This window comes from Beta vulgaris, chromosome 5, assembly GCF_026745355.1.
Source record: "Beta vulgaris subsp. vulgaris cultivar EL10 chromosome 5, EL10.2, whole genome shotgun sequence".
Taxonomy (NCBI): domain Eukaryota; kingdom Viridiplantae; phylum Streptophyta; class Magnoliopsida; order Caryophyllales; family Amaranthaceae; genus Beta; species Beta vulgaris.
The window spans coordinates 52,336,940-52,364,869 of record NC_079206.1 but is presented as its reverse complement, the minus strand read 5'-3'; the positions used below and the strand labels follow the sequence as shown (position 1 = coordinate 52,364,869).

The 27,930-nt window shown below is 37.7% G+C and overlaps 3 protein-coding genes across 5 annotated transcripts; 2 read left to right on the top strand and 1 right to left on the bottom strand.

Annotated features, from left to right (window-relative positions):
- Positions 1-1,098: 1,098 nt before the first annotated feature.
- LOC104908362 (uncharacterized) lies at positions 1,099-1,995 on the top strand. Its single transcript, XM_010697477.4, has one exon. It carries the CDS (start codon positions 1,155-1,157, stop codon positions 1,560-1,562), a length of 408 nt encoding a protein of 135 aa, XP_010695779.2. The 5' UTR covers positions 1,099-1,154; the 3' UTR covers positions 1,563-1,995.
- Positions 1,996-11,795: 9,800 nt separating this feature from the next.
- LOC104908361 (probable calcium-binding protein CML15) lies at positions 11,796-12,798 on the top strand. Its single transcript, XM_010697476.4, has one exon. It carries the CDS (start codon positions 12,073-12,075, stop codon positions 12,544-12,546), a length of 474 nt encoding a protein of 157 aa, XP_010695778.1. The 5' UTR covers positions 11,796-12,072; the 3' UTR covers positions 12,547-12,798.
- Positions 12,799-19,879: 7,081 nt separating this feature from the next.
- Positions 19,880-26,970, bottom strand: LOC104908360 (putative phospholipid-transporting ATPase 9). Of its 3 annotated transcripts, none has more exons than XM_010697471.4 (12): positions 26,582-26,970; positions 25,642-26,292; positions 23,959-25,313; positions 23,608-23,718; positions 22,640-22,916; positions 22,407-22,495; positions 22,219-22,327; positions 21,825-22,034; positions 21,395-21,520; positions 21,207-21,305; positions 20,810-21,001; positions 19,880-20,721 (listed from the first exon to the last, which is right to left on the bottom strand). In XM_010697471.4, the coding sequence occupies exons 2-12, from the start codon at positions 26,038-26,040 to the stop codon at positions 20,203-20,205; spliced, it is 3,486 nt and encodes a 1,161-aa protein (XP_010695773.2). In that variant the 5' UTR covers positions 26,041-26,292; positions 26,582-26,970; the 3' UTR covers positions 19,880-20,202. The 3 variants fall into 3 exon arrangements, with proteins under 3 accessions (XP_010695773.2, XP_010695774.2, XP_048500354.1); XM_010697472.4 differs by having other exon boundaries at positions 25,642-26,214; XM_048644397.2 differs by lacking the exon at positions 25,642-26,292 and having other exon boundaries at positions 26,582-26,967.
- Between the last annotated feature and the right edge of the window lie 960 nt (positions 26,971-27,930).

Below are 27,930 nucleotides of genomic sequence, written 5' to 3'. Positions count from 1 at the left end.
TATATTTACTATTTTTTTAGCCCGGGCGATGCCTCGGGTAAGTTTCAATAAACAAATATGTTTTATTTTTTATTTCATAATTTATTTTGCTACTTTTCGTAGTTTTTGTCCATAAAAAAATTTCATAACTTCAGACATCCCTGATCCAGACACTCCGCCTTAGGGGGTAAGGGGGGAAGCAAAGGGGGGTCACAACTCACAAGGGAGATTTTATCCCTGGTCCTCGTCGGTTTAATTTTCGAAAGAAGAATTTAATCGTAAGAAATTTCTCTGTGATCGAGACCTCTCATTTGAGCAGTATAATAGGTAGAAGTATCAATTATCTATTGGCTAGGAGCTATATAAACTTTATAATGTGATGATCCATGTTGATATAATAGTTCTTCACTAATGTCCAAAGTTAAAAGAAAAACTAAAATCTACAAGGATATAACCAATGAAACTGTCATGGCTAAGTAAAGTCAATTACATCCCAGGTGCCTGACTTCCTTTACACATCCCATAAAATGTCTTATAATATACAAAATTATACTTAATCATTAAATTAGTACCTAATATCAGTAACATGAAAATCTTATACAAGAAATAAATAGTAAAAAATGGTAGACATAAGATTCTTTGGATAAGAAGAGATGAAAAAGTAAAGATTTTTTCCCTTAAAAAAAAGGGTTAGGACACTTTTAATTTTTTAATTAACTGTTACAAATATTTTAAAAACTACTAACCACCAAATTATCTAAGATTCAACAACTTAATCCTAATCAACTTTTCTGCTAATTGATGAGAGTGACCACATGGGAGGGTTGATTTCCACCTCACTACAATAAATAAATATATATTCTCTTCATTTTCCTACACACAAAATAAAAGAAAAAGAAAATTCTTTTCATTTTCCTATCTTTTTAAGTCAAAAGGGAAACATAAATGTGGACTCCTTACACACTTCTTTTGGATGTACCAGCACCATGTGGAGTTCCACTCCTCTGATATAAAGATAAAGTTTACAAATTGCACTTCTATAAAGTCTGTTTTTGCCACTTTTTATTACAATAAAATTTGACCTTTTGATATGATTGTCTTATAAATAGGTAATAAATTCTTGAATGCACTAACAATGAGCTGATCTTAATACATAACCAAAAACACAAAAAAAAATGGCAACAACAACAACAGCATTGTTACCAAACCAAGAACAACCTCAACAAGTGCAAAATGAAATGCCATACCCACAATCTGTACCAAGCAATAATGCATGGCATGACAACAATAACAATAACAATAACAACAACAACAACAAAGGATCAATAGGTCCATTTTTCGCGGTTATTTCAGTATTGGCTGTTCTTGCAATAATTTCATGTGTTTTGGGTCGATTTTGGATTGGGAAGGAAGAGACTCCTCTAGAGAGTATCAATCACAGGGGATCATGTTACGGGTGGCTTAAACGACGGTGTCGTCGTCCTTTTGCTACGGGTGCTGAAGTTGGAGGAGTAAGAAGAGGGAAAGTAGCTGCTGTTATTGCTCCTCCTCTTGCTGATGAGAGAGGCCATGATGCCAATTAGGAATGTGATATATGGATGAATTTAGATACTTTTAGTTTAGACTTTAGGTAGTTACATTACATCAGTCTGAAATTAATACAGTAGTTGCTTTACTTGTGTAACTTCAACTAGTAATGTGTATGTTGTTACTTTCTTTTTTTTCCATTTGGTATTTTATTTGCTGAACTTGGGTCGAGGGTACTACTCTTGGGCACAAAAAAAAAAAAGGGTACTACTCTTGGGGACCTTATTTTCTGATCTTGCTGATATGCATTGCTTGATTTAGGACAGTGCAAGTGCAAGTTTCTAATTTGATTTCATTATGGTGTAGCCTTGTTGTATATGTGAATTTAATGAGCACTTGAAGATTAGATCGGATCTGAAGATAGGGTGGCTTATTTGTAATTTTATGTGTGGTCAACTATGTATTTACACACTACACTGGTGGTGAAAAACGTATGGAGTGGTGTTTATTGCTTAATCAAACATTCAAACTACTTGCTCATGTCAACATTATTGAGGATAATCAGAATCAAAATTGTTGATGGAAATTAGAGATGGCAGAAGAGTTAGGTCGCGTTGTACACAAAGATAAATAAACGAGTTATATTCCTCAATGTTGATCCAATCTGTATAATAAACAGGTCAATAACTATCAACCTTAAGTAACCCATTAGGTCGCGTGTATCATTTATTAACTATACACATACATATCTAAAAATGCGAAACATTAGAGAGAGAAATGAAGAGAGAGAAAAGCTCTCATCTAGTTAGGTACAGCAACCCACTTTCTGTCCCATCCAAAAAACTTCTTCAGTAACATCATGATACTACCCCCAAAGCTAGAACTCGCACACTCTATGAAACCTCAACTTCCATTGTTGTGCCACGTCCACCCTATACATCCACTTTTCCCATATTCAATCGACACCTGCATCTCCTTTTGGAGGAATTCTGACCCAAAATTCCTTCTAATTCAAATTTCGCTAACACAAAATGGATTTCAATCTGGTGAATTGGTTTGGATTCAAAACGATTCGACCCAGAAGAATCAAAGGCAACCCGAAGATACGACGCGCGGATCTCAGATGGAATTACTAACTCAATCTCAGCAGAAGGCTCCGAAAGAACTATTCGATAGTATGAATCACTTGCTGGATGTCCATGGGCAAACGAAAACTCAGATAAGTATTCCTCTTCTATTTCCTAATTTAAAGTTAATTATGATAAAATTCTTAATTCATTGTAACGTGGCGGATAATGGAATTGGATTAGTGTCCTCTCTCTCTGGAAATTGTTGTGTTGTCACCTGTAGATTATCCTTCCTCATGCATAATGCGCTATTCTGCAAATTTGTATTGTGGGTAGATTTTGCTCCTTGCAACTGTGTGTTTATAAATTTGGAAAATCTAAAGTTAATCTTTCACATAAGCCTCTTACTCTATTATCCTCATCCCTCCATTAAGACTGAACTAACTTTGTATATGTCTTCTACAAATCACCCAGAAAAAAGCCCAAACTATGCGGATATTGTCCGATCTTTTTCTCGTTCCAATTTACCTGTTCACTCCTCACCACCAGATGGTGAGATTGGAAATTCCAATGCACTTAGAAATCATAGCCCGCCCCAGGTTCCAAGCTCCACCTCTAAACACACTGCCGTATCAGAATCAGATGTGGGACCTAACAATCTCCCTGCTGCTACCCATCACTCACCTGAACATATTAATGCCCCTAACCATAATTCTCCTCCAACTGACCCTTCTAAATGCCCCATGAATGAGGAGATGGCTGGAAGCACTCACAATACTCAAAATCCAGAACCAGATCCTTCACTTTTAAATGATTTATCAGCTTCTTGCCTTCTAGGTAAACCTTTTGGTGACTCTATTCCAGTCTCTGTAGTGACCGCAAAGCTCCGTCGTGAATGGACCATGCTCAAAGGTCATGTCACCTTTGTAGATATGGGCAATGGATGGATTATGTTCAAGTTTGCTAACAATGAAGATAAATTAGCAATATGGAACAATAGGCCTTGGTATGTTCAAAGTTTAATCCTAGCATTGTTTGCTTGGCAACCTGCCTTTAATCCTTTCACATTCCAAATTCACACACTAGCAATATGGGTACGTCTTAATCTTTTGCCTCTCGAATTCTGGTCTAATCAATGCCTATCCTACATGCTTAAACCTGTGGGCCCTATTATTAGAATTGACGACTTTACACTATCACGAACACGAGCACGCTATGCTCGAGTTTGTGTAGATGTTAAGGTCTTACAAACTGTCCCTGGGTCTTTGCTAGTGAATTTACATGGCCTTACTAGAGAAATCTTCCTCACGTATGAAGGCATGTTAGAGGTATGTCCCTTGTGTGGGTCTGAGGAACATACCTTAGACACTTGTAAGGAAAAAACCAATCACACTCTTCAGCTTGTGGTAGACAAACTACAGGCTAGCAATCTCAATCCATCAAACAAATCATGCCCTCCTCCAGAAAATCAACCAGAAACTGACTCATCAGGGGAGTCAAGTGGTAGATGGATCAAGGTAGTTCCTAAGAGGAAAAGTCGCACCCCCACTGTTACAAAGAATGCAAAGGCAAGACCTTCCTCTTTTAAACCCCCTCCTACTGAAACTACAAAGGATTCTGATCCAGAATGCAAGGAGACCACCCACCCAATTGAAACCCAAACTAATCCTCCTGAACAAAAGACAGAGAATATACCTGAAACCACTAAGCCTCCTACTCACACCCAATTGTTAAACGACAAGGATGTGGAAGCCCTATTAGCAACGGAAACTATTGATGAAGCTGATCCACAAGTTGCAGAGGTTCTTCAAATGCTGGAAACTTCCATTCCCCCCATAAAGTTTCCTCCTATGTTGAATGAGTATGGTTCTAACCTGCACCAAGTAAGCCCTTCGATATATGATTTAGCCCTTGTTCGTGAAATATCAGAAGCGGATAAATTATTTTTCGATGCATTAGGCACCCACAAAGACATGTCGATCTCCTCTGACTCGACCAAGAGACGACGAACTGAAGATGAGGCAGACTCAGCATCATCTAAGCAAATAAAGAAAAAATAGTGCAGAATAGATGACACAAAGTTTTTGTAAGTTTTTTGGGGGTGCCTCATCAGACCCACTTTTGCCTTATGGAACTCTCAACTTAGAATTGGGTTCTCCTAATATGCTAATGAATCATGTAGTAGAACAATATGCAAAAGTATCTACTGTCTATCCTGTTACAAAGAAAAATGTAGTTATTATCTATAATATGGATGAAATTATATACTTATGTTCTCAAATATTTAGCAATTGGTTACTTTCCTGTAACTATCAATATTCACCTTGGTTAAAGTACTATCTTTTGGAAAAGCTATATTCTTATATCGCACGACATTACTATGCAAGGTGGTCATGCTTAGATTATCATAGATTCATTCATGAGCATATGAACAGACTGCTTATTACTAAAACCATGCACATACCCTTGCTGTTCTGGTCCTCCCTGATTGAACCAATTCATGAGGTTCAATTACACGACATTCTCATGTTTTGGTTAAGGACAAATTGTATTTATAATTCTAAGTGCAAGTGTTCAACCCCAGCAGGAAAGAGGAAACTAAACAGACTTCAATATAAACACTTATCAATTACATGGACATCTAAGTATTTATGCAGGTCTGGATATTTAAATTGGCCCCAGTTATATCTTGAACTTATCAGAGAATGGTGCTATGTCAACTTCTATTTACTGTATCCTATATATACAAAGGAAACCACAGATCTTACAGTGCTAATAAAAAAACAGATATACTTCTCATTGCATATTTCTTTGGTGCAGAAATATTGGCTACAGATGGAATGACACAATTTGGGACTGGCTTACGCCTTGCCCAGCATCTTTTGATGCCTGCCATAGACTACTAAGTCTCTGCCAATTATTGAGTTCGACAAAATTACGGTTCACAAGCTGCTGGACCCAATTATACCGATCAATAAATGACTATGCAATACAAGCTCCATTCTGGTCTCTGACAGTGTATGTAATTCTCAATACGATCAAGTACTAGAAGTCGATAATTATGAACTACCATTTGAATCACAATTATATAATTATGTATATAGCATATCTTGCGAATCAGAAAGCATTAGCAAAACATGTTCAGTTCGCTTCTCAACAAGTGAGCTCTTTGACAAACAAAAATCTCCATAAAGTTAAATATCTCGATAGGAAGGCAAGTAATAGAGCTGCAAACCTCCTTTGCAATAGGATGGTCACAGAGCTAAATACATGGACGGGAAGGAAAATTATAAATTTACTAACTGCCTATAAAAAACCCAGACATGGTATAAATATTAATGATGCACAATCGACCAATAGAGTTGACAAAACAGTAAAGAATACAACACAAACCATAGCATGAAAGTTATTAGTTGGAATATTCAAGGCGCAAAAAAAAGTAATGCCCTTAGTGAGTTACTTTTTCTCACGCGGAAATACAAACCTGATCTCTTAATCGTAATTGAAACTATGAGCTCAAGAATAAATAAACATAAAATTATGAACACGTTGGGATTTGATGATATCAGCATTATAGACCCAATAGGACATAGTGGAGGTATATGGGTATTATGGAAAAATGAATCTTATGTAATTACACCGCAAACATCAACGCCACGATTGGCACATTTCTTTATTCAGAAAAAAAAACACGCAATTTTCCTTTTGGCTTACTGGTATTTATGGCCCTGCCCAACATATTGACAAGAGACAATTCTGGACAGAGATGACGGAATTCTACACGAGTCTCCACCTACCATGGTGCCTTATTGGAGACTTTAATGAACTCCTTAACATCAGTGATAAAACAGGGGGGACATGTGCCACCCCTGCTAGATGCCAAATACTCTCAGAATTTATGGTAACTTGTCAGGCACAAGATATTCCCAGTCATCCAAACACGTTCTCTTGGAAAAAAAGAATCAATAATCAATATATATATGAAAAACTGGATCGGTGTGTAACCTCCCCTATGTGGGCAGCATATTACCCAAATGCTTTTGTCCACTATGATGCCTACACTTGTTCAGACCATGCTCTCATGATATTAGATACAATACAAATAAGGCAACACAAGCCACCCAGATTTCGGTTCCAAAATGCATGGACTAACGATCCTACTACGCAAAAAGTTATTAACAAGCATTGGCACCGGAAATATTCACATTCACATTTTTATAATATGACCAGAAATCTCCAGTTCATTAAACAAGATCTCAAAATCTGGGCAATGAAAAATTATAGTCACATTCACCAAAAACTTGACCAAAATCAATGTCGACTGAAAAATATCCAACAACAATTGATACAGTTCCCTAACCATCCCCACATCGAACAACACTTAGGCCGCCTAGTAAGACAAAGAGAAAGACTCCTAGCTTTTACCCAAAACTATTGGGGAAAATACTCGCGAAAACAATGGCTGACAAAAGGAGATAGAAACACTTCATTTTTCCATTACAAGATAAAAACGAAGATCCAACGACAACAAATTTTACGTATAAGAAATCAATTCAACGAATGGGTTGACTCCCCAGACGATATAAAAAGTGCCTTCCTATATGAATTTCAAGAACGATTTAAATCCACTCACCAAACTTCTCGAACTATATCCTTGCCTTATCTTAACACTGCAATCTCCGACGAAGAAAATTATCAATTAACTGCACCTATCACAGACAAAGAAATTAGAGATGCTATATTTAGCATAGATCCTACAAAATCACCGGGATCCGATGGATTTGGATCTAAATTTTTCCAAAGGTACTGGGACATTTTAGGAGTAGAAGTTTGTCAAGCGATTCATGACTTTTTCAAACACGGCTACCTCCTTCGCAATATTAATCATACGTTAATATCATTGATCCCAAAAGTTTCTATCCCAGAAAAACCGAATCAATTTCGACCTATCAGCTTATGTACCACCTTATATAAAGTAATATCGAAAATTTTAGTAGAACGCCTGCGATCACTTCTAATTAAAATTATTAGTCCATACCAAAATGCGTTCACTCCTGGAAGACTCATACATGATAATGTTCTCATCGTCCAAGAAATACTAAATATCTTCAATAAATCAAAAAGAAAAAGGGGATGGTTCGCGCTTAAACTAGATATGGGAAAAGCCTACGACCGGATAGAATGGGATTTTTTACAGCAGGTCCTCCAAAGTTATGGTTTTCATCACCAATGGATCAAATGGGTTATGCAGTGCATTCCCACAGTCTCTTACTCACTAGTCATAAACCAAGAGACTACCACAATAATCAAACCATCTCGAGGAATTCGACAGGGCGACCCATTATCGCCATACCTCTTTATCCTATGTATGGATGCGCTCTGTAGACAACTAGATACTGAATCAAAATCTAGAAATTCAGGAATAGGAATTAAACTTGCTCCACAAGCCCAGATAATTCCAGGTCTATTCTTCGCTGATGACGGTCTATTATTTTGTAAAGCAAATCTCAATTCTGCCCACCGCCTAAAAAAATAATCGACACGTTCTGTAATAATTCTGGACAATTGGTAAATTTTCACAAATCATCAATCATGCATGTTTTCAAAACAAATACCCAACTCTCGACAAAGAGCAATTGCTGGTGTTTTTAATATGACACCGAAGGCTGTATTGGGAAGATATTTGGGCGTTATTTTCTCAAGCTATAAACCAATGAATACCGATTTCCATCACTTAGTTCAAAAAGTTGATAACAAAATAAACACTTGGCACAATCATTGTCTATCGAAAGCAGGAAAATCAGTACTTATCCAAAGCCATCTAGAATCAACCCCAGCATACCTTATGGCCACAACTCAAGTTCCTAAAAAAATTTGCAAAACAATTGATAATATTAACCGAAAGTTTTTTTGGCAATCGACTTCAAACTCCTCAGGACTGCCATTACTGGCATGGACAAAAATTTGCCGCCCTAAGAAGTATGGGGGCCTAAATTTTCGCAAAATGACTCATACTAATGAAGCATACTTAGCCAAAATGGGATGGAGAATCCTTACCGACAAACACTCCCTTTGGCCTACCATTATGCGACAAAAATATCTCCGAAATACTTCCTTCTTTGACTACAAAGCAAAGCCTCTTGACTCTCAGATTTGGAAGAGTATTCTTCGATCACGAGAGCTGTTACGAAAAGGAATACGTTGGAAAGTCGGAACTGGTGCAAATATTTACTTTTGGCTAGATAACTGGTGTGCCAATCAGAGTATCGTTCAACTATTAAATCTTAGAATATCTTCTATTGCTAATTTAGAGCTCACCGTAAATAATGTCATACTCCCTACAAATCAATGGAATGTTTCGCTCCTAAATGAATTAGTTCTACCTCATATTGTCCACATGATCTTGGGCATTACCATTCCCACTTCCCCTACCCCAGACCGCCCTTGTTGGGGATTGACAAATTCTGGTGATTTTTCTGTTAAAACAGCTACCTGGTTAGCTCATGGAATCACACCCGCTACTACACCATGGCAATTCAGTTGGATATGGAAAATTGACATAGCTCCAAAAATCCAGATTTTCCTATGGCAATGCCTGCAAAATGGCCTTCCATTAAAATCCAACCTGAGATACAGACAAATCACGACTGATAACCTTTGTCCTATCTGCCAAGAAAATCCTGAAACTATTAACCATTTATTCTTCTCTTGCCATACCATTTCTCAATATTGGAATTCACAACCTATACGACAAAAAATTCGAACTACAGTACCACAAGATCTTACTCAATGCCTTATTAAACTACGTTCATACCCAAAAGCATTACAATTATTTTGTTATAATCTCTGGAGTATTTGGAAGGAACGAAATTTACTAGTATTTGAAAATAGCACTCTTAATCCTAATCGAATTTACTATAGAGCTTGGCACCTATATTTGGAATGGAATACAAGAACTATGATGGATTTTTCTTTTACTATATCTTACCTTCCTCCTCGCAGGTATAATAAATCAGTTGCAGTCAAATGGATTCCACCACCAGTTGATTATTTTAAAATAAATTTTGATGGGTCAGTTAATGGCGCTTCAGCAGCTGCTGGTGCGATCATCCGAGATTCTACTGGGCAATCTGTGGCTGCTCAAATATACCGTTTTGGTCAAACCTCAGCTCTTGTGGCTGAAGCATGGGGATTAAGAAATGGCATTCTACTTGCCATTCATCAGAATATTCAAGATTTATACATTGAAGGAGATAACCAAGTTGTTATAACAATTCTGCAAGGGCAATACGATTGCCCATGGAGCATACAGACTCTCATTGAAGATATACGAAAACTCCTTACTCAATTCAGATTCTATACCATTACTCATATTTTCCAGGAAGCCAATCGAGTAGCGGATCTTCTTTCAAAAAAAGGTCACATTAGTTTAGCCAACGTAGCTGACATTGATCCGTCCACTGATCCTGATCTTAATAAAATTGTAACCCTTGATTCGTTAGGTTTCTCCCTTGAGAGAAGGGTGTCCTACTACTCACACACAAAAAAAAAAAAAAAAAAAAAAAAACTGTACACATACATGTAAACCGCACGAATCAACCTAATAAATTTCTTAACCATCTTTCGATATATGAATATCATGTTGAAATGAGCCAAATACAACAACCAAAATTAAAGAACAAGTAGATAGTTGAAGAAACTCAATTGATGTTAGTAGTCCCAGATATGGCCACTCATTTTTTAAAGGTTCCAAATATTATCAACCAATAAATTCTAACTTTGGTGGGTAATTATTCTGAGTGGCCATGATTTGGATTGATGACATTTTCAATGAAGCCCAAGAATGTCTTGATATCCTTTGAAATAAAAGTATTTTCCTGATAAATTCTTTTTAAGTTTTTTACAAAATTATGAAAATTGATATTGAGTAAATATGTAATGTAAAAAACAAGTGACTGAAATTCATTCCTCTTTGTATTAATTACATAATTTCGTTTTTGACATTATTCATCAACCAACTTTCTTTGAAAATTCTATTGTGCTCCCAGGAGCACGGTCCACACCATGCAACCAGTAAATTTATTTCATTTTCAATGAGTAAATATTCTATTTCAACAAATGTTCATTTTAAGCATATTTTTCAGCAAAAAATATGTTCTATTTTTCGTAAAGATTGTTCTATTTTCAATAAGCAAATGTTCTATTTCTACAAATGTTCATTTTAAGATTATTTTAGCATAAAATTATGTTTTATTTTTTGTGAAAATTGTACTATTTTCGATAAGCAGATGTTCTATTTTAAAAAAATGTTCTTTTAAACTTATTTTCCACAAAAAATATTCTATTTTCCCTGAAAATATACTTTATATTTGATAAGCATATGTTCTACTTAAGTTTTTGAACTTTAGTAATGTTCCACTTTAACAATAAAATGTCCATTTTCGTAATTGGATTCTGGTAATGTTCCACTTCAACAATAAAATGTTCTTTTTAGTAAATGAATTAATGTAATGTTCCATTTCAACAGTAAAATGTTCGTTTCGTAAGTGAATTTTTGTAATGTTCCACTTCAACAGTAAATGTTCATTTTCATATTCGTAAATGTTCTATTTTGTATTGTGGGAGCACGATTCTCATTGTGCTCCTGAGAGCATAATGCACGCACTAAACTTTGTTAAGCAATCTCGCATCTTTATATAAGAAAAAACATAATCAAGTGAGATCTTTTTAGATTCTTCTCAATGCAAGAGTTCTAAATATCAAATTTTTATAATTCTCATTTATACACAATAAGAGATATTGACGTTCAAAAAGAATCTTAACAAACGTGAAAATACGAAATGAAACTATATTAAAAAAAAAAAAAAAAAAGTATGTACATATGTAAATGTTATGATCTTTCACAGAATCATCCTTCATATGTAGGTTACACATCAAATAAGTTCAATTGGGACAGTGTACCCTACCTGCTACTCTCCCAGCATCTTTGTTGTATCTCTCTTAGAAAAATCAACTCCAAACAAATCACAAATAATTGAGTACATAACCTTTCATGAGCTAGCCATTCTATCAAGTTTCAAGGAACTTGCTGAGTTAGGCACCAATTGTGCTAAGATTGCAAGATTGTCACTATGCAATCACTTCAACCCCCAAAAGTAAACTTATTGTATCTTCTAAAAAAAACAACCCAAAACAACCACCGACGCGCTTTTATGCTTTACTTTATCCATCACATTACTTGCACTTAGTCAAACAAACACATATATAACAGAAATAACAACCATCTTTACCATTTTAACATTTCTCCTTGTTCCTTCCTTATGTCCTCCTCCCCCCTTCTATGAGGCAGGCCTTTGTTCCTCCTCCTCTTCCACCCCCTCCTCACCGCGACAACACCATTATCGCGGTATTGTAAAACGCACGATCAACCAACGAGGATATATACTAGGTGGTTGTACGATCAGCATTAGGAAAAATACATAACCCCCCAAAAAAAAACATGATGGTTGATCAAATGAAGCAACTACAAGACATTTTTACACGATTCGACATGGATTCAGATGGCAGCATAACAGTGTTAGAGCTGGCTGCATTACTGCGCTCCCTAGGCCTTAAGCCATCAGGTGACCAGCTCGAGATTATGCTAGCCTCTATGGACTCAAATGGCAATGGAACCATTGAATTTGATGAGCTAGTAAGCGCAATCTTGCCTGATATGAAGGAAGATATATTAGTAAATCAAGGGGAACTATTGGAAGTGTTCCGAAAATTCGATCGTGATGGTAATGGTGTTATCACAGCAGCTGAGTTAGCTGGAGCCATGGCTAAGATGGGTCAGCCTTTGACATACAGAGAGTTGACAGAGATGATCAATGAAGCTGATACTAATGGAGATGGAGTTATTAATTTTAATGAGTTTGCTTCCATTATGGCTAAATCTGCTGCTGATTTTCTTGGACTTCCTGTCTCATAGCAAACAGAACAGATTACTGTAACATTAATTGGTAACTGGGTTTGATTCTTTTCCTTAATAATGGTATGTTTTTTTTGTGATCCTTGCATACATTGTAAAAAAGAATGTCATAGGATTTCAAAATTTTTGTTTTTACATTTTATATGTTCTTAGATTTGAGAGATCTGAAAATTTAGAAACCAGGAGACTTTGACTTTTTCTTGTGAAATATTTGTTTGACATATTCTATGTACATTACAATAAGTTTGTCTAGTTCTTCTGGAGATCTATAGTCCAGATAACCTAAATAATTATTAATTCTTGGAAAAAGGAAATGTATATCCAAAGACAGGTTCAATGCACGTAATACCATGTTCAGGATGTTTCACTTACTAAAATAAAGGATGAAGTGGACAGGAGAAGTACAATGCACATGAATATGATATGTTCATCAGGTAGTTATTAGGTATGCAAGCTTGTGTACATAAGTTCTGGAAAAAAATAGTGATATTTTCTGAAAAGGTAATGTTAGTGATTAAACTTCCTACTATGCCACTACTTAAATTTTAGTCATAGGAGAATAAATATTATAAAAGGTCTCTATGTAAATTTGTCCAAAAAAAAAAGTCTCCATGTAAAATCCTGTTATATCCGTGATTATGAAAGATTAGGACAATGTGACAACTATTTCTGGCGAAAGGGAGTAGATTGGTTTGCAAGAGTAACTTTTATTTTTGCTGAAAATTTTGTTGAGTGATTCAAATTCTAAGTCCTAATTCAATGGTACTTGGACTTGGTCACGCTAGCGCGACATTAATTTGTCAAAGCCTTTTATCCTGTGAAGTTATGGAGTTTTGGGGTATTGAACATGCTCAGTCTGAATATTTTCAGTTCAATGAAATTTCTCAGGTTTCTTGTGTGTTTAAGCTTAAACACACACACTAATATTCTTATAGAACTTAGAAAATTGTCAGTCAATCCAATATTGACAAGATTTATTCAGGTTGTTTATGTTGGATGTTCCATAATGATCATTGTTAATGTTCACTACATAGGCAATCCAAAAACATCTAAATTTGTTCCCCCTTTTCCCTTTCAAACATATGTAATAGCATATGGTTTTGCAACAATTTAATACTGTTGGTTCGAAATATAATATTGCCAGTTTAAACAACTACAGGATGAAAGAAAGCTAAAGGAGAAACTAAATATTTGCAGTTCTAATTAGAACTGCAATGTCATTCTAATGTGTGTCTTTGTAAGATCATGTGAAACGAGTGACTTGCGATCAGCGCGAGTGGTACGCCCGCACCAAGTAAAGGTGCGCCCGCACCAGGTCAGGTGCGCCCGCACCAAGGAGGGGTGCGCCCGCACACTCGTCACGACGGATTTTCAGTTGTTGAGGCAGAAGCAATGGTGCGCCCGCACATTTGTTGGTGCGCCCGCACCAGAAGCGGTGCGCCCGCACCAAAAGGTGGTGCGCCCGCACCTATCGGGAATTCGGCTTTTCCCGGTTTTCTGTTTCTCGTTTAATGAAGGGTATAAATAGTGCCCTAATTGTACGCTTGCTACCACAAATTAGAGAGAGAGATTAGAGAGAAACACAATAGAGGAGATTAGAGAGAGTCTTTGAGATTCAATACATTGAATCTTGCCTATTGTACTTGTAATCATCTCGTTCATAGTGAAACAATCTTTTCCCCTGCCTTGAGGACGTAGCTATCAAATTGATAGTGAACCTCGTTAAATCTTGTGTGTTCTTTATTCGCTTTCTTGAGTTTATTGCTTTGTTAATCGCTTCCGTTGCAACAAACTTGGTATCAGAGCTTGAGATTAAAATCAGCGTTAGGGTTTTGGGAAGATGAATACGTGAACTCAAAGATTGATAAGTTTACGGGGAGGAACAGTTTTGGGCTATGGCAGATAAAGATGCGTGCTTTGTTGAAGCAACAAGGCATCTGGAAACCTCTTGTCAAGAGTGACAAGAGTGGAGCGGCTGGAGGCCCTAGGAGGCCGAATTAGAGGCGATGGAGGAGAAGGCTCACTCCACGATTTTGCTGTGCTTGGCAGACGATGTGATCACAGAAGTTGCAGATGAGATCACTGCGGCAGGTCTGTGGGCGAAGTTGGAGAGTCTCTACATGACGAAGTCACTCACCAACAAGTTGCTTTTGAAGCAACGGCTGTTTGCCTTGCGTATGCAAGGAGGTACGTCTCTAAGAGATCATTTAGATCAACTTAATACTATTTTACTTGATTTGCGTAATATAGATGTTAAGATTGAGGATGAAGATGCTGCTTTGATTTTGCTTGTTTCACTTCCACATTCATATGAGAACTTTGTTGAGTCATTTGTTGTTGGGAGAGAGACTGTGACCCTAGAGGAGGTGAAGTCAGCACTTTTTACTAGGGAGTTGCGCCAGAAGGCGGCAACGACTGAGAGTGGTGGAGATTCAGGGGCTGGGTTGGTGGTGAACTCGGCTAAGGGAAGGGTCCTAAGAAGAAGAAAAATTCTAAGGGTAAAGAGACCAATCCTAGGAATGTCTGTCACTATTGAAAGAACCTGGCCATTGGAAGAATAAATGTCCCAAGAATCCTAAAGCTTCCAATGCTAACATTGCACAACAGGATACGAAATATGACTCCGAAGAGGACCTAGCATTAGCTGCTGTTGATATGCCTAGTCCGTCTGATCGTTGGATTTTAGATTCGGGGTGTTCTTACCATATGTGTCCAAATCGTGATTGGTTTACTTCTTATGAGTCTTGTGATGGTGGTAATGTTACTATGGGTAATGATGCTGCTTGTAAGGTTGTAGGAAGGGGTTCCATCAAGATAAGACTTTGGGGGGTGAGATTCGTACATTGATGAATGTTAGACATGTTCCACAGTTAAAGAAAAATCTGATTTCTCTGGGTGTCTTAGATGAAGGAGGGTTTACTTTTTCTGGCTCGGATGGGGAACTATGTGTGTGGAAAGGTTCGAAGGTGGTGCTTAAGAGCACTAAGTTGGGTACTCTGTATGTGTTACAAGGTACTACTCTGACTGGTTCTGCTAATGTTGCATCTACAAGTTCTGAGGAGATGACTAAGTTGTGGCATAGACGACTTGGGCATATGGGTGAGCGAGGGATGCAGATATTATCCAAGATGAACCTTCTTTGTGGCCACAAGGTGAAGAACCTGAGTTTTGTGAGCACTGTGTGTTGGGTAAGCAACACAGGACTAAGTTTGGGAAGGGGCTGCACATAACTAAGGCGACGCTGGATTATATTCACTCAGATTGCTGGGGGCCTGCTCGGGTAGAAGGTATAGGAGGATTCAGTTATTTTGTGACTTTTATTGATGATTTCTCCAGGTACTGTTGGCTTTATTGTTTAAAGCATAAGGGAGAGGCTTTTAAGACTTTTGTGCAATGGAAAGTCTTAGTGGAAAATCAGACAGGAAAGAAGGTTAAGAGGCTACGTACGGATAATGGTTTAGAATTTGTTAATGATGAGTTCAATGAGCTTTGCAGGGACACAGGGATAGTGAGACATCGCACTGTCAGGAAAACACCACAGCAGAATGGTGTTGCAGAGCGCATGAACCAGACTTTGCTAGAGAGAGTTCGATGCATGCTTTCTAATGCAGGGTTGACTAGGAAGTACTGGAGTGAAGCCGTGAAAACGGCATGTTATCTGATAAACCGTGGTCCTCATACAGGTATTGACTGCAAGGTACCTTATGAGGTATGGTCTGGGAGAAGTGCTGAGTATTCTGGTTTGCGTGTTTTTGGTTGTATGGTCTATTATCATGTGAATGAGGGTAAACTTGAACCAAGGGCTAAGAAGGGTTGTTTTTTGGGTATGGAGATGGTGTGAAGGGTTACAGGATTTGGTCCCCATCAGAAGGGCGTGTTATACTTAGTAGAGATGTTACTTTTGATGAAAACACTATGTTTGTATCTGCTAACAAACCTGCAGGTGATACTGATGAGAGCACAGATAAGGATCTGAGCAAGTAGTTGCTCCAGATCCTACTCCACAGGTTCGAACTCAGGGGAAGGATAATGAGGCTCCAGTGAGTTCTCCCATTGTGGAGACTAGTCAGAGGGATGTAGCTGTTGTTGATGAAACAGCTGATGTTGAGTCTGATCATGAGGAAACTGTTGTTGAAGGTCAGAAACGACCTAGGAAGAAGCCGCAGAGACTGATTGAACAGATAGAGGGCAGGAATGTTCCTGGCCGAAACTGCTGTGTAGAGGAGATGATTGGTTATGCATTACATGTAGCTGAAGATATTGAGTCACCTGAGCCAATGTCCTACAAGGAAGCAGTTTCTAGTAACGAATCAGCTAAGTGGTTAGTTGCTATGAGTGAGGAGATGGAGTCTCTTCACAAGAACCAGACATGGGAACTAGTGAGGATACCACAGGGTCGTAAGGTGGTTGGTTGCAAGTGGGTTTTCAAGAGGAAAGAGGGAACTTCAGAGGGTGAAAGTGTCAGATAAAAGCCAGGCTAGTTGCAAAAGGGTTCAGTCAGAGGGAAGGGGTCGACTACAATGAGATTTTCTCGCCAGTGGTTCGTCATACTTCTATTAGAGTGTTATTAGCAATGGTAGCACATTTTGATCTGGAACTTGAGCAGTTAGATGTGAAAACAGCTTTCCTACATGGGGAGTTGGAGGAGGATATTCTGATGAGTCAACCAGAGGGGTTCGTTGTTCCAGGAAAAGAGAAGTTTGCTTGCAGTCTGAAGAAGTCCTTGTATGGACTTAAGCAGTCACCTAGACAGTGGTACAAGAGTTTGACAGCTTCATGGTTGAGCATGGTTTTACAGGAGTCCATATGATTGCTGTGTTTATCATAGCAAGGTGGAGGACGGTTCATATATTTACTTATTGTTATATGTTGATGACATGCTTATTGCAGCAAAGAAGAAGTCAGACGTGGTGAAGTTGAAGAAGCTTCTGAGTTCCGAGTTTGACATGAAAGATTTGGGAGCAGCAAAGAAGATTCTTGGCATGGAGATCTATCGGGATCATGGACGGAAGAAACTTTTCCTTTCTCAGAAAAGTTATATCTTGAAGGTACTTGACAGGTTTGGTATGAGTACTGCGAAATCTATTGATACTCCTGCTGCTGCAAATGCTCGTCTTTTCTGTTGTGCTTTCTCCTCAATCTGATGAGGAAAAAGAGTATATGTCTAAGGTTCCGTATGCTAGTGCTGTTGGTAGTCTGATGTATGCTATGGTTTGCACTAGGCCAGACTTAGCACATGCTGTTAGTGTTGTGAGCAGGTTTATGACTCAACCAGGGAAGGAACACTGGCAGGCAGTGAAGCGGATTTTCCGCTACTTGAGAGGAACGGCAGATGTGGGTCTCATTTATGGGAATGATACTGAGTGTTTGGTGACCGGATATTCTGATTCGGACTATGCAGGTGATATAGACACTAGAAGATCGATGACTGGGTATGTATACACTCTAGGAGGTTCTGTGGTTAGTTGGAAGGCTACTTTGCAGTCTTCAGTGACTTTGTCTACTACGGAGGCTGAGTACATGGCTTTGACTGCTGCAGCAAAGGAGGGTATATGGTTACGTGGTTTGGTTAGTGATCTGGGTCTTCACCATGATCGTGCTATTGTGTATTGTGATAGCTTGAGTGCTATTTGTCTTGCTAAGGATCAGGTGCACCATGATAGGACTAAACACATTGATGTAAGGTACCATTTTCTGAGGAGTGAGAAGAGGATAGTGGTGAAGAAAGTTGGGACTGCAGACAACCAGCTGATATGTTCACCAAGCCAGTTCCAGTTCGCAAGTTCAAACATTGCTTGGACTTGTTGAACGTTGATAGTCACATTTGATCTTGTGAGAGGTTGTGCCTCAAGGTGGAGGCAATCCCGGCCCCGGGATAAAGTGGGCAAGCCCGGCATCGGGTTAAAGATGCAATGCAGGAGGGGAAAGGTATCTCGAGTACTGTTGAAGAGATACATGTTTGGTTGATTGTTTTGAGGTGGAGTTGTGTGGTAGATGCAAGTCAAGGTGGAGATTTGTGAAACGAGTGACTTGCGATCAGCGCGAGTGGTGCGCCGCACCAAGTAAAGGTGCGCCCGCACCAGGTCAGGTGCGCCCGCACCAAGGAGGGGTGCGCCCGCACACTCGTCACGACGGATTTTCAGTTGTTGAGCAGAAGCAAATGGTGCGCCGCACATTTGTCTGGTGCGCCCGCACCAGAACCGGTGCGCCCGCACCAAAAGGTGGTGCGCCCGCACCTATCGGGAATTCGGCTTTTCCCGGTTTTCTGTTTCTCGTTTAATGAAGGGTATAAATAGTGCCCTAATTGTACGCTTAGAGAACTACCACAAATTAGAGAGAGAGATTAGAGAGAAACACAATAGAGGAGATTAGAGAGAGTCTTTGAGATTCAATATAATTGAATCTTGCCTATTGTACTTGTAATCATCTCGTTCATAGTGAAACAATCTTTTCCCCTGCCTTGAGGACGTAGCTATCAAATTGATAGTGAACCTCGTTAAATCTTGTGTGTTCTTTATTCGCTTTCTTGAGTTTATTGCTTTGTTAATCGCTTCCGTTGCAACAGATCACAATTTCTAAACAAAGTAAGATTGACTTATATAGAAGCTACATCAACAAACTATGAGAAAAAGTAAAGTACCAACTAGATAATGGCAATAAAACATACTCCCTCCGTCCCAAAATATAGTTCTCATTTCCATTTTGGGTGTCCCAAAATATAGTTCCCATTTCCATATTTAGTTCCACATTTTTCCGTAATTTGTCTAGAAAAACCGTGTCCCATCATTTATTTGCTTCTTGAATTTTGTTTTTTCCTTAGTTTATTCAACCAAAATGTTACAATTAATGCTCTTTCACCAATTATCTCCATTCTCTCTCCTAAAATCATCTTTTCCCATACAACTTTTATTTAAATAAACAAAAAAATTTTACTATCCCAACTTGCATAAATTACCGTGAAAAAAGGGAAATGGGAACTATATTTTGGGACGGAGGGAGTAGATGTTAACCAGATTAAAAGAGATTGGCTGAATAAGTTAGCATTCGAAAACAAGTTCGGTATACTGCAGTGAATATATACACTGAACTGTACTCAGACATTTAGCTTTCGAGTGTTCTGAGTTCCCAGTCCTTCAACATATCGAGCTTCAGCCCTTATTTCCATTTAATGCAATGGAATTTAGGTCAATGGTCATAAATCACATTATAAATATATAACAAACCCTGCTGTAGCTTATTCTTCATAGAATGACTGAATCTGTCTTTCACTTCTGGAGCTCTGCCTTATCACTGACGATAAACAATACTCTTTGTTATATATGCTTGGTATGTATGATGGTAATCGTAATGAATTTAGTGTAAATTTTTAACAAAAAGTGTGATCAATATCTAGGATAATGCTTGTCTACCCCCAGAACATCTATTTTCTTCAAAAAATCTCTCATCCACTATCGATTAGGACGGTGATAATGAAATTTTATGAAAAAGAACCACATGTATAGGGATATAGTTTTCATTATCATAGACATTTACATGAGATTTTCTTAGAAAACTACACTAGAATTCATTATCATTATTGTCATTTATTACCAATAACCACACGGAGTCACGGACCGTAATGTACTGTACATCCTACTATTTTGTGTCAGTAACTTACTATGTAGCATTATATCCGGCTCTTAGTTTAGCCATTAGCATTTGATGATACAATGGGAAAAACTCCATACTCAAAGCAGTATATATGAAGTAAGGAAGCAGCGCAAACACCGAAGCAAGAAGTGTCACGACCCAAAAAGAAGGAGATGGTGCACAAGCTTCGGAAAATACTTTGTAGGCTGTAGTAGATATAATAGGATCAATGGCCCCATATGCCAAGAGAAACATGTACCAAAATAAAATGCTGCCCCAGATGAAGAAGTGTTGGATGAAAGTGAAGTACTTGATGGAAAGAGCCAATTGAGCATTCACTACCCATAGCACGCAAGTGTAAATGGTGGCTCCAAGAATCTCAAATCCAACCACTTTACCATTTTTGCGGAAGGCCTGATTATCCAATGCGAAGATACATAGATAGAATATGGTTGTTGCACCAAATATTCCATTGAGTAGCCAGCCAAGTATTCTTTGCCAGCTAAATAGGATGTTCTGTACACCTTCTTGGTACAATTGAGGGAACTGAAAATGAAGCAGATCATTTTTACGAGGGTAAGATAGTCATATCACAATGGCTAATAACAGGTCAAGCAGAATTTAGTCTAATTACCTTGAGACATGACTCTGCAGAAACATCCTGTTCAAGAACTCCTAGAGCAATGACAGGGAGAGATGTGAAAATGATATTGTAGAGGGTTAAAAACCACTGGTTATATGCAGGTTCGCCAGAGAACGATGTGTATGCCTCATAGTAGAAGAGTGTGAAGCCAAACAATATGTTCTTGTAGAAGAAATAACATATCTGAAAGAAAATCCAAAATAAAAAATGGCAATCACTATATTTTGCTTAAAGATAAAATAAGAGCATTTCTAATGTTCTATCAAGTGCTCAAGTTTGATTTAGTCATTTACTGATAACTGCTCAAAGGTACAATCGATTAAGTAATTCGATGTGTTGGCTAATGGAAAAGAATGGGTAGAAAAATATTAAACAGGATAGATAATACCATTGATGAGATCCTCCTGTAAGACCAATGCCCATGAACCAGCAGCAAACGCTCTAAAAAGCGAAATTGAGCTATTGCTATATCACTTGCCATGACCGCCTATTCTTGAAACAAACCAAATCTCAGAGGCTATAGAGATGAGAAATCAAAGTATTTTACTGTGGCTTGCATGAAGGAGCTATATGAACCTGCATTCCCTCAAAGCCACTAATACCGATCCCAATATCTGCTTCTTGGAGCATGCCAACGTCATTTCCTCCATCACCAATTGCCAATGTCGTTGTTCCTCTTCTTGTTTTGACTAGTCTCGTGACCTACAGCAAGATGATAAGGGTACATTTTCTTTACCTTAAAAATATAAGTTTTAGGTTTAAACTGGGCTAATCAGGTCCAATCAGGTGTAAACATAAGGAGAAATCAGGACTGATTTTCTGTTATGAATATGCATCATAGGGCCTTCCACTTGTTATCCTTCCTTATTCTTTCTTTTCCCTTACGAACCAAAAATACCAAATTTGTATCCTTGTAACTTAATGTGAGCCTCACATTGCTACAGGATACAAGATTATGAATTGATAACAGAGATGATGAAGGTGAAATAATACTTCTACAGCTTACTAGTGCTTTCTGTTTCGGTGATGAACGGCAGCAGATGACTGATGCACAGCCCAGAGCAAGTTCTAAAAATGTGTGTTTGACATCATCTTCCAAAGCATAACTGAGTGACTTTCCATCAATAATAAGAGCAAGGGCCTCTGAGCTTCCATGGGACAGGGAAAGTAATTCCTTCCCTTCACTAATGTCTTGGAGAACCCTCGTTTTGAAGACCTAATCAATGTAAACTTTAGTAAAAGGGTTTCATATAAAGATGGAAACACCAAAATTAAAGGTATCACATCTAATAGGTGTCACTAAGTACAGATCTCCTTTTAAAATCAGATAAGTAAAAACTGCACATACAGGCGACAAATGTATGACGCACCACCACCTGAAAGAAGCATTTGTAACTTACCTTGTGTATGGCAGACTTATCTGACACCTTTTCCAGTGCTTTTGCTCCGTTAGACTCAGAGTTAATTACTATCTTCCTCATCCCTTCTCTGAGCAAACTGCAAGCATACCTGTATAATAAAGAGCAAGTCAGAACAAAATAAAGCATACAATTCTACATGGAAATCAATATCTTTAGACACAGCATACCCAATGTTGATGGCTGTTTCCATTTTATCCCCGGTCAATACCCAGAACTTAATTCCAGCTTGAGCAAGTTTTTCAACGCATTCAGGAACCTATTTAGTGCGAAAGAATAAGAGGACTTCAGCTCTAGATATATAAAGATAATATCATAGACATTTTAACTAACAACCTCTCTTGCCCAGTGATTTTCATGACATGTTAGAAACAAGAGACATCATTCTCATAATACAACTGACCCCTTTTTGGAGCTTATCTTCTACTGCTGTGGCTCCAAGAAGAATCAGATTCTTCTCAAAGTCTTCTGCTACTTCTTCAACCAATTTGTCACGTTCTGCACTAACAGAGCTTTTGGCCACTGTGAATTCCTTGTTGAACGCCAAGTACTCTTCCTCATTGACTTCACGATATGCAAGTATTAGAGTTCTTAAACCAGCTTCAGCGTACCGCATGACATGCTCTCTAGTCTTCCTTTCAAACTCCCTTCCATTATATGCAAGCCTTTCAAACATGACACTGCTCCAACAGGAACTTGTATCACTAACCTTATTTATGTAGAAAGGAAATTAACCTTGAAGTCTAAGAAAAAAAGATTTATGTAAAAGCTAAGTATTATGGACATATACATTTATATCTTATCAGAAATTTGATTGAGGAGAACAAGGTAGGAGGGATTTGACAATAAACAGATGAAAATGATAGAAAAGAAAAGGACATGCTATCCTTTCTTTTTCTGGAGATTGGAGGATAAAGATAAAGGAGGGAAGCAGAAGATACAACATCCTTAATATTTTGAGAAGTGAAAAATTCATCTCTGTTTATTCCCAATCCTTTGCTCTCTCTTTCCTCCTACTACTCTTACCCTCTAATGCTTATAAAGACAGATTAAGGTGCATTCTCTTCACCTAAATTCTGATGAGCTACACCTTTTTATTTTTTTTGGCGAGCTGAACTGAACTTGTCTAAACTTATTGAAAGTTATTAGAACATACTATTTCATTGGAAACTATATGAGCATACATTTCCTAAAATTTATTTTTTAAGGTGAAGAGAATGGACCCTTAGAAAGAGAAAACCATGTTGCATTTTCTGAAAATATGGACAGGAAAAAGGGGAGGAAGAGGGGATAGAATGCTAAAAACTGATCTAACACGACATTTTGTCATGACTCATGATACTAGAGCTCCTATATATTTTTCCAACAAACCTGTCAGCACCTTTACAAAGTAGTAGAAGTGTTCCTTCTTCGTTTTTCACAATCACAGACATCCTCTTTCTTGAGCTGCTGAACTCTATGATATCTAGTAGTTCAAAATTCCTGAGAAAAATAGCAAAGCTCAATTATTTCCTCATAGTAAGCAAAAGCAAGATAATAACTTATACAAATACCTCAGTAGTCAGTAGGTATGTCCTAACTCTTAATAGCAGTAAAGGGATAGTAGAAGGTTAAGGCTTACAATGTTCGTGATCCAACTTTCTTTTTGCAAAGGATACCAGGATAGCATAAATAAAAAGATAAAGGGATGAAAATCTATATTGACTTGAGTAGAGAAGTCACCTTTCAACCTTTGCACCCGACAAAGGATCTAACTCTCTTAAGGAGATGCTTGCTTGAGTCCTCTCATAAAACTCAAACCCAAGTTCTCTTGCTGCAATAACAAATGCTGCCTCATCTGGAGATTCCGCTTCATATGAAATACTTCCGCTTTCTTCATCTATTACAGGTATAACAGTATGGCAGACAGCCATAACTCGAAAGAACTCCTGTATAACATCTGACCTTTCTTCAGTTACCCAGTTCCCATTTGTGATTCTATAATCCACAAAATTGTAGCCTCTAATAGTCGGCTGTTGTACAGTATTGTCATCCTCTTTGTCTCCTTTTATCACCTCACAAGTTAACGGTAACCTTTTTCTCTTAGCCATCGCCTGTTCCACTGTTGTGATCACCTGACCATATGCATTTCCAGCAATAGAACACTTGACAAACTCCATCAAGTTGCACGTTAAAGTTCCAGTTTTGTCAGAAAGTATCACATCAACTTGACCAAGTTCTTCGTTCAGATTTGAGGTACGGGCTTGTGCTGGCTTGTCACCTTCTTTATAATACATATGTCTATCTTTGTTAATGAACTCCGTCTGCATAACTTTAACTAGCTCTATCGACACATACAACGAGATAGGAATGAGGTAGCCGTACAGCATAACAGCTCTCAAGAAATGCAGTACTGCAGCAAGTGAAGCTTTTTTTGGATCATTGTAAATGGTGGTATCATCAGGTCTTAAGTACCATCTCGTCATCGCTGTGCCATCATCAAGGAGATCTTCACTTGTGACCAGCCCAAAATAAATTGATCCAATTATTGACAGCAGAAATAACAAAAAAAATAAGGAGAAAACAATAACATCAGTTCTCCTTTCAATTTTACTTCTTTTTGAAGGGGGGCCCACTGAATTTTGGATGACTTTAGTATCATGACCTGTGAAGATTGAAACTCCAAAAATGTAATCTGTATTTCTCAGTTTCGATTCCCTTAATAGCAGCTGTTGAGAAGAAAGAGGGTGTTGTTGTCCTCCAACATCCAAATTTCCAATGAAAGAATATAAATTAGCATTTGGGTCTTCACATCTAATTACAGATCTGAAAGTTTGAAACATTGAGTCCTCATTTAAGCCTATAGTTACTTCCAATGCTTGCTTTAGTTTCAGATTAGTCTCCCCATCAAGGTTGGTAGTCTCAACATAGCATATAGCTTCATCATAGCTCGAGGAAAGTAGGATAAGATCAGCAGGGAAAAACTCATCCTTTTCCACCTTCACTATATCTCCAACTCTTAAGTCCATCCATTTTGTGTCCTCAAAATTGCCATTGCCGCAGTGCACCTTAGTCTTTCGATTATTCACCTCGATATCCTACATCATTCACTTTAGAGATTATTTTTCAGAAAGCCAATATATCTACAAATTGTCAAGGGAATACATGTATATGTGATCATGACAGGGAAAGAAATATATGTTTATCATATGAAGTACAAACAGAGCTATGATCCCTCAAAAGCAGCACATTTGGTTCGTATTTTCTGTCTTAACCTCTTAAGGTTAATTCTACAAAATGTTCGAATACTGTGCAAGGTAAGCTGTCAGATAACTCATCCCCCCCCCCCCCCCCTCCCTCCCTTATAAAGATGATAGAACAATAAAACCACTATACTAATCTTAATTTTCAAACAACTTTTGTTACCTGCTTCCTGCGCTTCCAATCTTCAACCAATTCCTTCACCATTGTTACGGTCACCACTACCACAAGAGGTAGAACACTACTGACAGGTGGATTTGGAGAAATCGGAGTGAAAGACAAAAACGCACACAAGAGAAAATATAGATTAGCAATCCGCCTGAACTGCTCAAACAATGACTTGGGGAGAAACGAAGCAAATGTATATTTCGTAGTTGTAACATAATTGTCACAATATCTAAGTCGTTCAGCTTCAGAACTTTGAGGATCATTGCAATAGACTATCCTTGAGAATCCAGGCCTTCCAATCAAGGACCTGTCACTTGGACTCTTAGACAGCAATTTATCCAAAGACAAAGGATCAATTGTTCCAAGATGTCGCTGCTTTTTCTTAACTCGAGCCATTTACAACCACCAGTAAATGGATTCCTTTTATCTGCCTCAAATATCCCACAAGACCAAACTAAATAATCCAGCTTTCAGAAAAACTGTTACACCCAATTGTCTCAAAAGTTCGACTTCCAACTCGAGTTCTCCCAATAGCCCAAAAATGATTCAAAGATGAACATTCAATCAAAGCTGGCAAACAAAGATTAACTTCTTCTATCATTAACTGATATATCCAAGTAACCCAACAATTTGCCCACCACAAGAAGGCTGAAAAAAAGACCTCCTTTAGCTTTTCAGAAGATTAGCTTCAAATTGCAATATACCAGAAATTTAACATAATACGATCAGACACAAAGAAGAACAAAAGAAACAGAAAATCAACTGGTATAGAAGTCTTCCTATTTTGGGTTCTTTGAGTTTGCAGCAAGGAACAAAGATAACATCACAAGAGCATAAGAGATTACAAATGTACAATGCTCAGATCTTCATAATGTACCAGAAAGAAGCTACAGAAGTAAGACAAACACAACACAAAGTAAGCTGTGTAGTTTCTTACCTGATTATGATTTGTAGTTGAGAACCGAAATATAGTGCACAAGTTTCACATGCTGTTGAATGTAATTGCTAGCAACTGAGGAGCAGAACCACTTATTTTAATATTATGATTTTAAGTACGGAAGTCTAGATAGAGCAATTTAAGACTGACCAATAATTTTAGAACTTGCAACACTTTTTGACAAGTTTTCAGACACCCATAGATACAGTCCTTTGTTCTTTCTTCCCTTTTCTTCATCTGTTTTTTTGTGTGCAGGACATTTAGGAGCATTATTCTGGCATCTTCTAGGAGACAAGGACTTATTATAATCTAATACCAATAGGATAGGAAATCTCCCAACTAACTAGGAAAATCAATATTATATGGTCAGTCAAACAAAAAGAACCCCTCTTTCCCCTTTTCTATTGGGGGGTTGTTGGGGAAGTAAGTCTAAAATATATATATATCGGTTATGAACAAAAGTTATTCATCAATGTCATATTTTCTCTCAAACTCCATAAAATAAAAATACTTCCGTAAATTCCCTAACTCACGAGAAATGCCCCGCTATTTTTTTCTTCGTCCCCATCACGTAACATTATATGCAAAAAAACACATTTAGAGGGTGTTTGATATGGAAAATTTTGATGTAGGAAACGGATTCAAATACATGTTTTCATTTCTAATTGTTTGGTATGAGTGTTAAGTAACAAATACCGTTTCCAAGGGGAAACATAATCTCCCCATTCGTTACCCTTATCAAACTAATGGAAACAAATCATGTTTCCTTCATCAATCATAATCCTCAATTGTTTCCATTCCACTAGGATACCAAACAACAATTAAAGGTAACGGTTATTATTTCCATTTCCCCTCCTTATCCAAATCCTTTCCATTCCGTTTACGTTTTCCATACCAAACACCCTCTTATACTCGATACGAATTGGGAAGAAGTAGGAGAGAAAGTAGGTTAGAGAAGATGTAAGTGAACCATAATCTAATAAATTAAGGTCAATTTTACAATAGGAATATATTTGTACAACTTAGTCAGAAGAGTCATACTCGAAATCACAATCCTATTCCTAATACTTATTATATATAAAGTCCTACATCATATATAGAGTTCCTAACACCCGCCCTCAAATTGGAGCATGTAAATTGCAAAGGGCCAACTTGGATAACAAAAATTCAAACGGATTCCTACCAAATGCTTTAGTGAATATATCTACCAACTGAAATTTAGTACTTATCCTATATAAAATCTTACATCATATATTTAGTTCCTAATAGAGACTTACCTACAATTGTGTGAATCTAGGCCCTCACTTGATGTTATATGTCCCCATACGCCGTTCAATATTAATCACAAG